The sequence below is a fragment of the Nothobranchius furzeri genome, chromosome 14 (genome assembly GCF_043380555.1).
Source record: "Nothobranchius furzeri strain GRZ-AD chromosome 14, NfurGRZ-RIMD1, whole genome shotgun sequence".
Taxonomy (NCBI): Eukaryota; Metazoa; Chordata; class Actinopteri; order Cyprinodontiformes; family Nothobranchiidae; genus Nothobranchius; species Nothobranchius furzeri.
This window is the reverse complement of record NC_091754.1, coordinates 38741599-38756664: the sequence shown is the minus strand read 5'-3', so window position 1 is coordinate 38756664 and position 15066 is coordinate 38741599. Positions and strand designations below refer to the sequence as shown.

Below are 15066 nucleotides of genomic sequence, written 5' to 3'. Positions count from 1 at the left end.
ATTTCTTCACCTCTTCTGTTTCACAGCCTAACAGGAAGTGGCTCAGTCACTGTGGAGTCAGTGCAACGGCACAGCAGCAATCGCCAAGGCAACAGTGATGATGGTCAGATTAACTTTTCTCTGACAGCCATTGACCTGCCGGCTCTGAGGCTCCACCTGTCCACTGTTATTACCAGCAACAAGGACCGCTGGAAAGAGCTGTCAGTGCATGGTATTTACACACACACACACACACACACACACACACACACACACACACACACACACACACACACACACACACACACGCACACGCGCACACACACACTCTCTCTCTCTCTCTCTCTCTCTCTCTCTCTCTCTCTCTCTCTCTCTCTCTGGGTGTGGATGGCTGGGAACGTTCTACAGCTGAATCAAGACTCAGATCCTCATCTGTGTCCCAGACAAGCTGCTTCCCAAAGTTACACTCTCCCTAAAGCCTCTTTAAGAAAACCATTCCTCCAGTTTGCCGCCATGCTGAGCCGGCATGCATCAGGGAGTCTTGGGTCATTCATAGATGTTCAGACCGTGGCGGTATAAGGGGGTTATGGGGGTCTCTGTGCTTGGGTTTAACTTGGACATAACTTGCATTTTATTGCGATCAAAGCCACACTCATTAGGTTTTTTTGTATCAAGTCACTCCTAAAAAGTGTCTGTCCTCCATGGCCCTCATGCAGTCTCTGGTGATCTGACCTCCAGCTCTAACGGATAAAAGCTACAGGATGTCTGCATCACTCCAGTTTATCATCTCAGAATCAGAAGGTTTTATTGCCACGTGTGAGAACCACAGCACTAGGAAGTTGCTGCGGTACTTGGTGCAAAAAAGGAAGATAAAAATAAAAGATGAGAAAAAATAGGAAGTAAGAGTATAATCATGATAAAATAATAACATTAAGTGGCGATACTTAGAGAAACTGCTGCTGTGTAGGTACTAATCAGAGCGGATCAGTTCAGGTACAAACACAACACAGGGTCATGTGACTGGAACCAAGCGACTGGAGTGGGCAGCCCTAGGACTGTCGTCCAACAGCAGAGGAGAAGAAACTGTTCTTGTGGTGAGAAGTTCTGGTCCAAATGGATCTGAGCCTCCTGCCAGATAGAAGCGAGTCAAAAAGACCGTGTCCAGGGTGACACGGGTCAGCTGTTATCTGACCTGCACTCCTCCATGTCCTGGAGGTGTACAGGTCCTGTATGGAGGGGAGTTTGCAGCCAATGACCTTCTCAGCAACACGCTGCAGCTTCTTCTCGTCCCTGGTGGTAGCTCCAGCGTACCACACAGTGACTGAAGAGGTGAAGATGACTCGATGACTGTGGTGTAGAACTGCTTCATCGACTGTACTGATCGGTATAATTTCTTCAGCTGCCTCAGGAAGTACTGTACATCCTCTGCTGGGTCTTTTTATAATGGAGGTGATGGTGGGCTCCCACTTGAGGTCCTGGGTGATGGTGGTGTCCAGGAGGCGACATGAGTCCACCATCGTGATGGGACTGTCAGACAGGGTTATGGGAGGAGGGGGGCTGTGTGCTTCCTAAAGTCCACAACAACCTCCGCTGTCTTCTGGGTGTTTAGCACCAGGTTGTTGTGGCTGAACCAGGACACCAGCCGTTCCACCTCCATTCTGTAGGCCAGTGGTACTCACTTTAGGTCCTGGAGAGCCGGTATCCAGCATGTTTTCTTTGTTTCTCTAGCCCAACACACCCAATTTAGTGGCTGAGTCACCTGTGCAGCAGCTCTTCAGGCTCTTCAGAAGCCTGTTAATCACCTGCTGATTGAAATCAGGTGTGAGGAAGCTGAGGTAAGACTAAAACAAGCTGGATACCGGCTCTCCAAGACCAGGAGTGAGTACCACCGCTGTAGGCAGACTCATCCCCATCAGAGATGAGTCCGATGACGGTGGTGTCGTCTGCAAACTAGATAAGCTTAACAGACTCGTGGTTGGAGGTGCTTTCGTTGGTGTACAGAGAGAAGAGCAGAGGGGAGAGGACACAGCCCTGAGGGTAACTGCTGCTGATGGTCTGTGGGTCTGAGATATTCTTCCCCAATCTGACTTGCTGCTTCCTGTCCATCAGGAAGTCAGTGATCCACCGGTAGATGGGGTCAGGCATGTTCATGAGGGACAGCTTGTCTGGGAGGATTGTTTGTTTGTTTGTTTGTTTGTTTATTAAGATCCCCATTAGCCACTGTTAAAACAGTTGCTATTCTTCCTGGGGACATGACTTCATCCAAAAAATACATTATTCATGCATCAACACTGGGCTCACAAACAAACAATCCATTTCACCGTACAATATAAATCTCCACTATAAGAGCACACCACATTCCACCCAATACAGCACCAAAATAACATACATTTCCCGTAACATAAAACGCAAATTACTCCACACATACTGGACAACAAAACATAAAATCAAAAAATCATAAAACTCATCTTCCTCACACTCATGTAAAAAGGATAAATAAATATCCGCAACCTCCTACAAAAATCACTCCTTTGTAGCTGACCCCTCAAGAATTGTGGTAAACTATTCCATTCCACCGTAGCTCTATACAATACTGACCTATGTAGAAAATTAGTTCGACTAACTAGTTCGTAGCATGTTGGTTAACATCTCTAAAAAATGTCAACTGATTTAAAAAAATGTCTGGTGTCTGTGTATTTATAACATTCCTAATAAATTTTATAAGTACTTTATTCTACTCTTTACACCCATCCATGCTAGAGCAGTATGCATGTCCTCACAACTCCTTCTAAAACACAGTTTGACTAATCTAGCAGCCTTATTTTGTGCGACCTGTAACTTATTTAAATTCGCTTCCGTAGTAGCAGCCCAAATTACTGCACAATAGTCGAAGTGACACAAAACAAGAGCTTCAACTAATACTTTTCTACTTAAATATGGAATACATTTTCTACCATTCCTCACCATTGCCATGTTCTTTCCCATTTTGATTCAAATCTGTTTCACTTGACTATTCCAACTTAGCGTTTCATCAGTTGTTAAACCCAGAAACCTAACTTCTCTAACCTGCTCTATTGGCATTTCCCTTATACATAAATTCAATACAGGTTCTCTCAACAAATGAGGTGATCCCATCACCATACATTTAGTCCTCTCCACATTAATAGCTTACTTATTTTCATTAATCCACCGTTCTGCTAACCTCAGTTCCTTTTCCAAAATAGAATTTAATTCCTCCAGATTCCTTTCCGCTACATATAAAGTCAAATCATCCGCATATAATACAATCGTGGCACATTCTAACATAAATGGAAGGTCACTAGTAAAAATTGAAAATAACAATGTTCCAAGAAAAGAAGATTCTTCCTTCGAGAATAACTGCCATTAAACAATACCATAAACCCCCTTCCAGTTAAGTAACTTTCCACCCATTTAATAGCTGATTCATGATAACCATATAACGATAATTTCATCAATAATAGATTATGATCCACTAGATCAAATGCCACACTCATATCCAATAATACCATCCTAGTTAGTTTTCTATTATCCATATTAGTCATCCAATCATTAGTCATCTGTGCTAGTGCCGTGATTGTGTTGAATGCAGAGCTGAAGTCCACGTACAGGATCCTGGCATAGGTACCTGGGGAGTCTAGATGCTGCAGGATGAAGCGTAGACCCATGTTGATGGCATCATCTACAGACCTGTTGGCTCTGTAGAAAAACAGCAGGGGGTCCAGGAAGAGGGCTGTGTGGGTCTTGAGGTCGGGAGAACCAGGTGCTCAAATTACTTCATGACCACAGATGTCAGAGCTACAGGAGTGTAGTTACCGAGTCCAGTGACCCTTGGTTTCTTGGGGACAGGGACTATGGTGAAGATCTTGAAGGAGGCGGGCTCATGAGATGCCTCCAGTGTCCGTAAAGACTGGGACCAGATCTTCAGCACGGTGCTTTAGAGTGGCAGGAGATATACCATCAGGGGCCGGGGCTTGTTGTGCATTTAGTCGAACTGCTTCCTCACATCTGCCTCACAGATGTGCAGGGGCCCATTGGAATGTGGAGGAATGTTGGGGACCTTGAAAATTCTGTTATTTAGGTTGGCCTCATTTTGTTTGCCTCTTTAGCCTTTTAGCCCTGGTAGAAAATGACTCACAAGCCCTCTTTACAAGACACACTGTGCCGGCAAATCAGCGTAACATTACTGCAACAGTGCGATTTATAAACAAGCCATGCCAACATCGCGTTGTGCAAATTTTGCTGCATTTGTTGCACCTCGCTTGGTAGTACTTGTTGTGGTTATTAGCCAACAAATAATTTGTAAGCTTTACTTACTCTTTGGATTCATCAATAAAATTCATAAATATGGAAATATTTACCGATTTATTACGTAATTAGGATATCCGTGGGTATGCCTCGGGGCACCACCCCTTCTTACAGGGGAAAAATGAATCCAAACCTCTATCAATCTGTCTAAAGTTCGTAAGATTCTTTTAACGAGCAGCGGTCATATTCTATCCAACACAGACAAATTCACTTGAGACAAAACTTAATTGGCAATAACATTTATTGACTAATATAATCACCTTAGCTCCTTCAAAGCGCTAGCCAATCAATATCAACCAACTGATTTTATCAAACAAACAACAAGCAATGAAACCATGGAATGATAATGTGAAGTAACAATCTAATCAGACCGGTGGGGTGAGATGTTGATGTGATCAGGCAATGGTGAGGCTGCTTGATGTTGTAAACAGGCAGAGATTGGCTGATTACCAAACTGGAGGGAGTTTTGAAAACAAAATGGCGGATCCTTTGTTTGGCTGACCAAAGGATCGAACTGTGTGTGTGTGTGTGTGTAATTTAGCTTGTCTTCCCAAACACGCACAATCAGTGGCGGTGTGAGCAAACGTTCACAGTAAACTTAATCAAAGGTCTGGACAATCAGACAGGAAGTGGTCCAACCAAAAACAGCGGCAGGCAGGTCGGAGCAATGGAAGGTTTAAGGAGCGCCGCCCGCAGGTAGGTCCCGAACACGAGACCGCGGGTGGGTCTCTGACCAAAGCCGAACTCCAGCACGAGTTTCCTTAACTAGTTTACATTTTTGATCTGATTTAATGTACAGGTCAACCCCACCACCTCTTTTATTTTTTCTATTTACAAAATAAAGTTCATACCCTTCCATTTGTACTTCATCCATCATATCATCTTTGAGCCAAGTCTCTGTTATGGCAATATCAATAATCAATAGAATCTGTCATTGAACCATTCACTTACATTTGTAATCTATCACTTTCTACTGGAAATTTTTCTGATGCAATGAAAACAGTGAAAGTCATTCCTTTGTACAAGAGTGGCGATAAACATAGTTTCAATAATTACAGGCCGGTGTCACTGCTTCCACAGTTTTCTAAAATATTGGAAAAAGTATTTGCATCAAGGTTGGATAAATTCATCGAAAAAATAATATTTTAAACAATGAACATATGAGTTAAGAACTAAACATTCCACAGCAATGGCAATAATGGAATTAACGGATAAAATATCAACAGCAATTGACAATAAAAATGACTTTGTTAGTGTTTTCATTGATTTGAAAAAAGCATTTGACGTCATTGATCACTCAAGGTTACTTCGAAAATTAAGTCAGTATGGAATAAGAGGTGTGGCTCATCAATGGGTTAAAACTTATTTAGAAAAAAGGATACAGTTTGTTCAGATAAAGGACCATAAATCAAAACTAAGTGAAATTAATTGTGGAATGCCACAAGGGTCGGTCCTTGGACTAAAACTGTTCATTTTGTTTATTAACGACTTGGTAAATGTATCTAAGACACTCGGTACCATTCTATTTGCAGATGATACAACACTGTTTTATTCAGGATCAAATATTGAGGAGGTGGCTAAAGTGATGAATGATGAACTGATTAAAATTAAAAACTAGTTTGATATAAATAGATTGACACTGAATCTTAATAAAACAAATTTTATACTGTTTAATGATAAAAAAGAACAGTGATGTGTCATCTCCTTAGGAGTATTACATAGAGTCAAGTTTTTACTGACTAATTCTGGTTTGTTGGCATTGTACAATTCACTGATTGTTCCATACGTGACTTATTGTGTAGAAATCTGGGGAGCAACATACAAAAACTATACACAACTCTTATTTATTTTACAGAAAAGAGCTCTGAGAATCATCAATTATAGTGGCTGTAGAGATCCATCGAACCCATTGTTTATTAAATATAAATTTCTGAAATTTCATGATTTAAAAGACTGGAAAATCTTACAAACCATGTATAAAGCCAATTTAGGTAGTCTGCCAACAAACATTGAGGGGACATTTGAAAAGAACTAGTAATTACATGCTGAAAGAAACTGATGTGTTTACAAAACCTAGATCTAGAACTAAAATTAAGGAGTGGAATTTATCTGTAAATGGTGTTAAATTATGGATTAACCTTAAAAGGGAAATAAAAAATACTCTGTTATTTAATATATTCAAAAAATATACAAAATTGAGTGTAATAAATTATTTTGAAAATGTAAATTAAATCAATGATCATGATTGCACTGTAATTTAGAACAGGAAAAAGTTTAAAATGAATCTGTATGTGTGTCTGACGAATGGAAAAGGGGGCAGAAATGATAAGATGTTGTTCTTCATTCTGCTCCTTTTTGTTCAAATTTGAATTTTTGTTATACATTTCTTATTGTTATTGTTTATATGTTTTATTTGTTTTTATTTTGAATGAAATAAAAAAGAGAAAAAATATATTAATAATGATATTATATTGTTTCCTACCAACAGATCAATTCTAATTAAATTCAATTCACGTTTATTTATAAAGCGCCAAATCAGGACAAGAGTCGTCTCAAGGACCTTCACACAGTAAACATTCCAATACAGGTCAGGTCATTACAAATCAAATCACATTGATCATGTCTTCCTCTACCTAACCCTTTTAAGCTGCGGAACGCAAGGTTCACCTCATGAAGCAGAGAAGGAAATTTAGAAATTTGAATGCCTCATAATACAACCACAAACACTGTTGGGTCTTTATTATTATTATTATTATTATTATTATTATTATTATTATTTATTTATTTATTTTTCTGTTATTTATTAACATATTATTTTATACATTTAAGTACTTATTCCATTTTATTCACATGAAGGTGTCATATTTTAGCTACTCACAAACACACACACATCTATGGGTGCACTAAAGTTTGTCTCATTGAACATACATGGAGCTGGCTCCAGACAGAAAAGATTAAAGATTTTTGATCAGTTAAAAAGAGTGCAAGCAGACATAATATTATTACAAGAGACTCATAGATCTGCCACATCTGCAGATTAACTTAAAACACCTGAGTTTCCCAGCATGTTCTCTGCCTGCTATAACTCTAGTCAAAGAGGTGTAGCTATTTTAATACACAAAAACATCAATTTCACAGTATTGGACACAGTTTCTGATGCAGAGGGTAGATTTATGTTAAAAATATCTATACAGAACCAAAACTTATGTATCATCAGCATATACTGTCCAAATATTGATGACCCTTCATTCTTTCATAATTTTTTCTCTGTACTCTCCGAACACTTAGACTGTCCACTTATACTTGGAGGCGATTTATATTTTTGGATGGACACTTTAACAGACAGACTCAGTACAGCTGGGACTCAGCACAACTGACAATTCACTAATATAGTTAAACAGTACATGAGTGATTATGGGCTTTGTGATGCATGGCGATATTTTCATCCTAACCGTAGAGTATACTTTTTTCTCACATGTCCATCACTCTCATTCACGTTTGGTTCAGACATTGAGATACACTCTTTAGTTGTCAGCGACCATGCTTCGGTTTCTTTAACTCTGGTAAATAAGAAGATAATCCCACTAAGCAAAAACTGGAGGCTTAATACATCACTGCTTAAAGACAAAGGTTTTATAGATTTTTTTTTAAAGGAGTGGGCTTTATATTTAGAACATAATGACCTGCCTGGAAAATCAGCATCTATTTTCTGGGAGGCAGGAAAGGCAGTGATGAGAGGTAAAATAATCTCTTTCTCATCACATAAGAAAAAAACAGAAAACAAACGTATTCAGGAGTTAGAAGAAATCATTAAGTCTTTAGAAACATCCACAGAAGATGAGTTACTGAGCAAATTACGTGAAGCTAAATTAGAATTTCATGGAATTATTGACAAAAAGACACATTTTAACACAAAGACTACGAATAGAAAACTTTGAACATAGTAATAAATCAGGTAAATTTTTAGCTATCCAGTTAAAAATTGATAAAGAGAAAACTACCATATCTGCTGTTAAAGACTCAACCGGGGATATAGTTTATGATCCTGAAAGAAAAAACAACACTTTCAAAGACTTTTACCAAACTTTGTACTCACCTCAGATAAATCCATCAGATGATGTGATCAATGAGTTCCTTGACAGGATAACACTTCCTAAATTATCAGACAGCCAAGCTACAGTCCTGGACTTGCCACAAACATCAGCTGAGCTCCAGGAAGCCCTTAAATCCATGCCTAATAGGAAGGCTCCAGGTCCAGATGGGTTTCCAGCAGAGTTCTACAAATAATTCTGGATCATTCTGGCTCCAACATTCTTCAGAATGGTGAGGGGAAATCGAAGAGGGCGGCAGATTACAGCCAAACATGAATTCAGCCAATATAAGTATCTTGTTAAAACCAGGCAAAGACCCTGCATTTCCTACCAGCTGTCGCCCAATTTCTCTTATTAAGGTTGATCTCAAAATTAGTTGTAAAGCCCGGAGAAACAGATTAGAGAAGGTAACCCCTTTCATAATACACCCTGACCAAACTGGTTTCATTAAGGGTAGACAGTCATCCACAAACTCACGTAGATTACTTAATTTGATAGATGTCTCTTACAGTAAAAACATGTCAACTAGTATATTGTCTCTAGATGCAGAAAAGGCATTTGATAGAGTTAACTGGAAGTTCTTATTTGCAATTTTACATAAGTTTGGTTTTGGAAACTTCTTCATAAACTGGCTACAAACATTATACAGTTCACCAACAGCACGTGTCAGGACAAACCACCAAATATCAGCTAGCTTCTGTCTTCAGAGGGGGGCCAGGCAGGGATGCTCACTCTCCTCCTAACTGTTTGCTATCATTATCGAACCACTAGCAGCAGCAATTAGGCAAACAACAGGTATTAAAGACAAAAAATGTAAGAAAATAGAACATAAGATCAGTCTTTGTGCAGATGATGTTTTGCTCTTTCTCCAGAATTCTCAATCCTCTCTCTCCCAAGAGTTTCAGATTACTCTATAAACTGGTTAAAATTCACAGTTTTACCAATTAATTTCTCTTTTGTCAATTTGCTTAATACACAATTGGAGTCAGGGAATATCACATACCTGGGGACTAATGTCTCTCCGAAGTTGGCAGATGTAACCAAACTAAACTACATCCCACTTTTAAAGAAAATGGAAGATGATTTTGCAAGATGGAAATCCTTACCGATATCACTCATGGGGAGGGTTGCTACAGTTTAGATGAAGGTCTTACCCAGAATAAATTACTTATTTTCAATGATCCCAAACAAACCACCAGCTGACTGGTTTAGATCTCTGGACTCCTCAATCACTAAATTCCTTTGGCTGGATAAACCTCTATGAATTAGCTTAAAAACGCTTCAGAAGACCAAAGACAAAGGAGGACAGGATCTACCCAACTTTTATTATTATTTTTTAGCCAACAGGCTGCAATATATACCAAGATGGTTGCAAGATAACCCACTAGATGATTCCTGGTCAGATATAGAACAGACACTTTGCAATACGATAGAGCTTTCAGCCATACCATTTATTAGCTCAAGCGTAAGAAAACATGAAGGCTTCAAAAGTATTAGTATCAGCACCACTCTGACAGCATGGTGGGAGTATCTAAAAATGACAGCGTCTTCACTAATACCATGCAGATGCACACCTATCTGGAAAAATCCTGATATTTTGCAACATGACTAAATGATGAACCTTCCGGACTGGAAAAGTAAAGGAATCCTATACCTGGAACACTTGTATGAAGGATTGGACTTCATCCCATTTAATCGAATAGTCTCCCAATTTGGAATAGATAAGAATAGCTTTTTCAAGGTTCAAGGTTGTCTTTATTAATCCCCAAGGGGGAAATTGAATTGCCTTGGACAAGTAAACACAACATGCACATCCACACAATAAAACATTCACTGGTCCTGATAAAATATAAAAATATCAAATAAACAATCATACGAAATGCTCATTGTAAAAACGCACTGCAGCTGGAATAAAAGAGTTCCTAAAACATTCAGTGGAGCACCGGGGCATTAACATTCGCCCACTGAAAGAGCTCCCGAGATCCTTAAAAATGTGGTGAAGGGGGTGATCCTCCAGAGACATAACTGTCTTAAGTTTACTCTTCATCCTTTTGTCGATGATCATGTCAAATGAGTCCAAGCGTTGCCCAACCACTGAGCCAGATTTCTTGATCATTTTGTTGATCCTGTTTTTGTCCTCAGCAGTGAGGCTCCTGCCCCAACACAACACAGCATAAAACAACACACTAGCCACAGTTCCCTGATAAAACACATCCAAGAGCCTCCTACTTATATCAAAGGATCTTAGCTTCCTAAGAAAAAACAATCTGGACTGGGCCTTTTTAACAACAGCATCACTGTTCGTTTTCCAGTTTAACTTATCGTCGAGGTACACCCCTAGATATTTATATGTCTCCACAGTTTCTACAGGTTGGCCTTTGATGACCACTGGAGAGAATGTTTGTTTTTTCTTTCTAAAATCAATAACCAGCTCTTGTGTTTTGCCAACATTGAGCTGTAGAAAATTTGCATCACACCATCCAACAAAGGAGTTAACTTCCTCCCTGTAAGCCAGGTCGTCACCCCGGGAGATCAGGCCCAGTAGGGCAGTGTCATCAGAGAACTTCTGTAAGTGACAAGATGGTAAACTGTGCCTATAGTCAGCTGTGTACAGTGTAAATAAAAAAGGAGATAAAACTGTCCCCTGTGGTGCACCAACCCTCTCTCTTGGGAGAGAGAGGATTGAGAATTCTGGAGAAAGAGCAAAACATCATCTGCATAAAGACTGGGGGCGCGACCAACCCGGATCTGTCAGATCTATCAGTTCGGTCACGCCCACCTCCGCTGGGTCAGGGAGGCAATAGAAATAAGGAAACTTGAACATTGGAACATGAACAGAGACAAGGGGGGCTATCAGCCATCTCACACCTGGGATTCCCTTCTCCAAAGACCAGCCAGCGGAGGTGGGCGTGACCGACCCGGTAGATCTGACAGGTCCGGGTTGGTCGCGCCCACCAGAAAAATAGCTGATAAAGACTCATCACACAAACACCTGTGACATTTCTGATGAAGACCGCAGACGACGGTCGAAACATGTCAAGGTAACTCGAAACACTTCCACTACCTTAAGTTTGGGGACGTTGTGACTTTTATCATCTCCTTATATCCATGGTGTCTCTGAGGAGAAGAAACAAGCAAACAAGAAGAAAACATCTAACTCAAAAAGTAGATTAACATTCCCGCCCAGCGTTGTTAAAGTAGAATTTAACATAAATTTAAGTCACCCTGGTTCATGAAACAATAAAGTTAACAAGAACTTCCTTTTTGTGTATTAACAAGAACTTCTACAGGCTGACACAGCAGCACAATATTAACATTTTCTTTAACTCTTCTGAGCTCTCATCTCCTGTGCCACTTCCCCACCCCCACCCGCAGCAGTGCCCAACCAGAACCAAAGACTGAAACCAAAATGACCTGACGTACTTTAAGCCCCAACCCGGCTCGCCAGAGACAACGTAGCCTACTTTTTAGCGTCTTTAATGATAATGCTTCCACGTCTGAGGTGCCTCCTCATTTCCCCACATCTCTCTCAGCTGTCCTAGCATAACTCATTGTGCTCAGATAGTTAATAGACCCAAGTCCGATCCGACCCGTGCTCCGTTCGGGCTCAGGTAATACAAGCAGGGAAGAGCTGTCTGGAGGTCTACGCAGGAGATAAATCTGATGAATTTGTGCGGGTCTTTCATCACCAGTTCCATCGGATTTCTTTTATCTACTGTCGGTGGTGGTGTTAAGGACATCTTAAAAATCCTCTCCAATATTTCCCCCCAAACTGTAAATGTCGGCCTTGCTGTATTTAATCAGATCTGTGGTGTTCTAACTGGGAAATGTCTTTAAATGGAAATAAAGCAACAACGACAATGCTAATGCTAACTAGGGTGACCAGATGTCCCGCTTGGTGCGGGAGAGTCCCACATTTTCATCACTTTTCACGTGTCCCACAAACTGACTCGTGTACCGCATTATTGACAGTTTCCCATTTCGAGTTTCAATCTCATAGAAGTAACTGTGGAAAAATCTGCCTGTTGCTGATCTGGAGTGTGCGTGGAGCGCGCCCGAACCACCAAAACAAGCGTGAGTGAGCACGGAGGAGAAAATGCTGTAAACTCGTGAATTAAACATGTTCAGAGATACTCGGTCTTTGTTGTTGCTGAGTCATTCTTCATGTCTCGGTGCGGAGTCTGATATGAAGAGGTCAAAAGCAGGTTTTCCAGTTATTAGACAGGTCCGTGATAAACACAATGGAGACTCTAACTCAGACACGGTGCTGCGGTTTCAGATACCTGCTTACACGCTGAGCCCCTTAAAGCACAGTGAAGACATAATGAGAATAAATGGAAGCTTTGATCACTTATTCTCAGAATAAAGTAACTCTAAGAAACTATTATTAGATTAGATCTGAATTTTTTAGAGATTATGATCTGATGTTTGTCATTAAGTCTTATTAAATTCCCTTAGATAACATTCATTGGTCTATGATTGTAATTAATCTGTAAAGTGAGAAAATCTTTGTATAAAACAGAACATGATTATATGAAAAAGTTTTCTACAGGAGACTTTCAGCTGTAGCGTACCAAAAAGCCGAGCATTTCATCCAAATGACCAGAAGTTACAGTTTAACTAAAGGCCAGCTCCTTCACACGGGTCACTCTGACTCCGTGGTGCTGACATGTAGAGATGAACTTGAGCCAACATTCTAACAAGTCCTGCATCAAGGCTGCAAGATGCAGGACTTCTTATCTTCTCTCTGAATAACGTCTATCTTCCCTGACAAAAACCACTTTAAAACTTAATATAATCACATTTTGTTGAATGAACAATATGTTTAAATCCAGTGTTTTAATAATCTGTGCAATACTTTACATTTTGGGTTAAAGTTAATAATTTTCCTGTAATGATTCATTTCAGATCTTAAATTACACCAGATCAGTGTTTGTTGATTTAAAGCTAATCTATCAGTATATTCACACCTCATAATGTTATTATTATTAACTATGCACTATATACTAGTATATATTAATATTAAAACATTAAGTCTGAGCTTTCTCAGGTCAAAGGTCATCCACAGAGGTAAACAAAATTGCAACACAAAATTATTGTTTGATATTCCTTCATGCTTAGACACTGTGTGTGTGTGTGTGTGTGTGTGTGTGTGTGTGTGTGCGTGTGTGTGTGCGCGTGTGTGTGCGCGTGTGTGTGTGTGTGTGTGTGCGCGCGTGTATGTGTGTGTGTGTCTGTTTGTGTGTGTGCGTGTGTGTCTGTGTATGTGTGTGTGTGTGTGTGTGTGTGTGTGTGTGTGTGTGTGTGTGTGTGTGTGTGTGTGTGTCTGTGTCTGTGTGTCATTGACAGAGCTGGCTAAGAAGGAGCAAGAGGAAAAGGAGGATGCTGAGGTGAACATCAGCACACACACCCAGTCCCAGGCCTGTCCTGAACACAGCGTTCCTGATGGACCCGACCAGGATCAGTCACAGAACTCGGACAGCTCCACACCTGGGGACCAGCATGACGGCAAGTCATCTGACCTTGCAGATCATGTGACCTGTAATGGTATGAGCTTAACATCATGACAGAAGTTTGTGGACTGATCTTCTGGACAAGCTTATCTCTTTCTGTGGTAACAATTACAGGAGCAGAGGAGGACAACAAAGAGCCTGCAGATGCCTGATTACGGCGTGCCCCCTCTGTGTGTGATTGTGGCAGATCACCATGGCAACTGGTAGCTAGTTGCAGTACCTTGGAAGATTCAGATACTACTGTGTGCAGCTGACTCAGCGGCCCCACATGGCTCAAGTGACTCATTCAGAATGACGTCTTCTCATCAGAGTCCAGCTTGTTAGCAGTTTCCTGGTTCTTTTCTAGTGGTGAAAGTGTGATTTCATTTCCCCTCAGTGGGATGCTCTGTGTGAAACCAAAGAGCATGCAACGGCTGGAGGAACCGAGCTGTTGTTGTAGAAGCTCAGCTCTTCAGAAATCTGTTGCTGTGCTCTTTCTTCCTCTTCAGATAGTCCATCAGGTGGCTGTCCATCCCACTGTGCCTGTCTTCATCAGTAGGAAACTGGATCAGATCATCAGGGTCACATTAGGGTAGAACTTGGTCCAAAGGAGGAGTTTATTTGTTTGGACTCAGATTATTTATTCAGTTATGGATTAGAACCTGTCCTGTCCTGTTTACACACACACACACACACACACACACACACACACACACACACACACACACACACACACACACACACACACACACACACACACACACACACACACACACACACACACACACACACACACACACACACACACACACACACACACACACACACACACACACCAAAATGTCCCCCCAGTTATCTCTGATGTGACCCAAATCAACCAATTAACTATAAGTCTGGACTAAACGATTAATCGAAAAGAACGTATCTGTGTGAGAATGAATATGGAGTCTTCCCTGTGGTGGGGTTCTGATCCTTGTTCTGGTCCAGTCAGCTGAAGCATCTCTTATTGGACGATTTAAACTGACTGATGTTCAGAAGCAGAGCATCAGTACCACTTTTTAACAGCATATTACAATATAACACTGTCAGCTACAGTTGTTGTATAAAGCGTTCGCTCCAGATGAACACATTAATGACAGCAACTCAGTGGCGGTCAAGATGAATCCTTTAAATAACTG

At 40.6% G+C, this 15066-nt stretch overlaps 1 protein-coding gene across 4 annotated transcripts in view; it reads left to right on the top strand.

Annotated features, from left to right (window-relative positions):
• The window catches only part of pde1a (phosphodiesterase 1A, calmodulin-dependent), a 98024-nt gene extending 83822 nt beyond the window's left edge, over positions 1-14202 (top strand). For 3 of the 4 annotated variants that reach the window (XM_054746541.2, XM_054746540.2, XM_054746543.2), the window contains 3 exons: positions 27-211; positions 13746-13943; positions 14024-14202. In XM_054746541.2, the coding sequence (XP_054602516.1) occupies positions 27-211; positions 13746-13943; positions 14024-14061 (421 nt within the window). In that variant the 3' untranslated portion in view covers positions 14062-14202. The remainder of the gene's footprint in view (positions 1-26; positions 212-13745; positions 13944-14023) is intronic. The other variant, XM_054746542.2, reaches the window with a different exon arrangement.
• Positions 14203-15066: the final 864 nt, after the last annotated feature.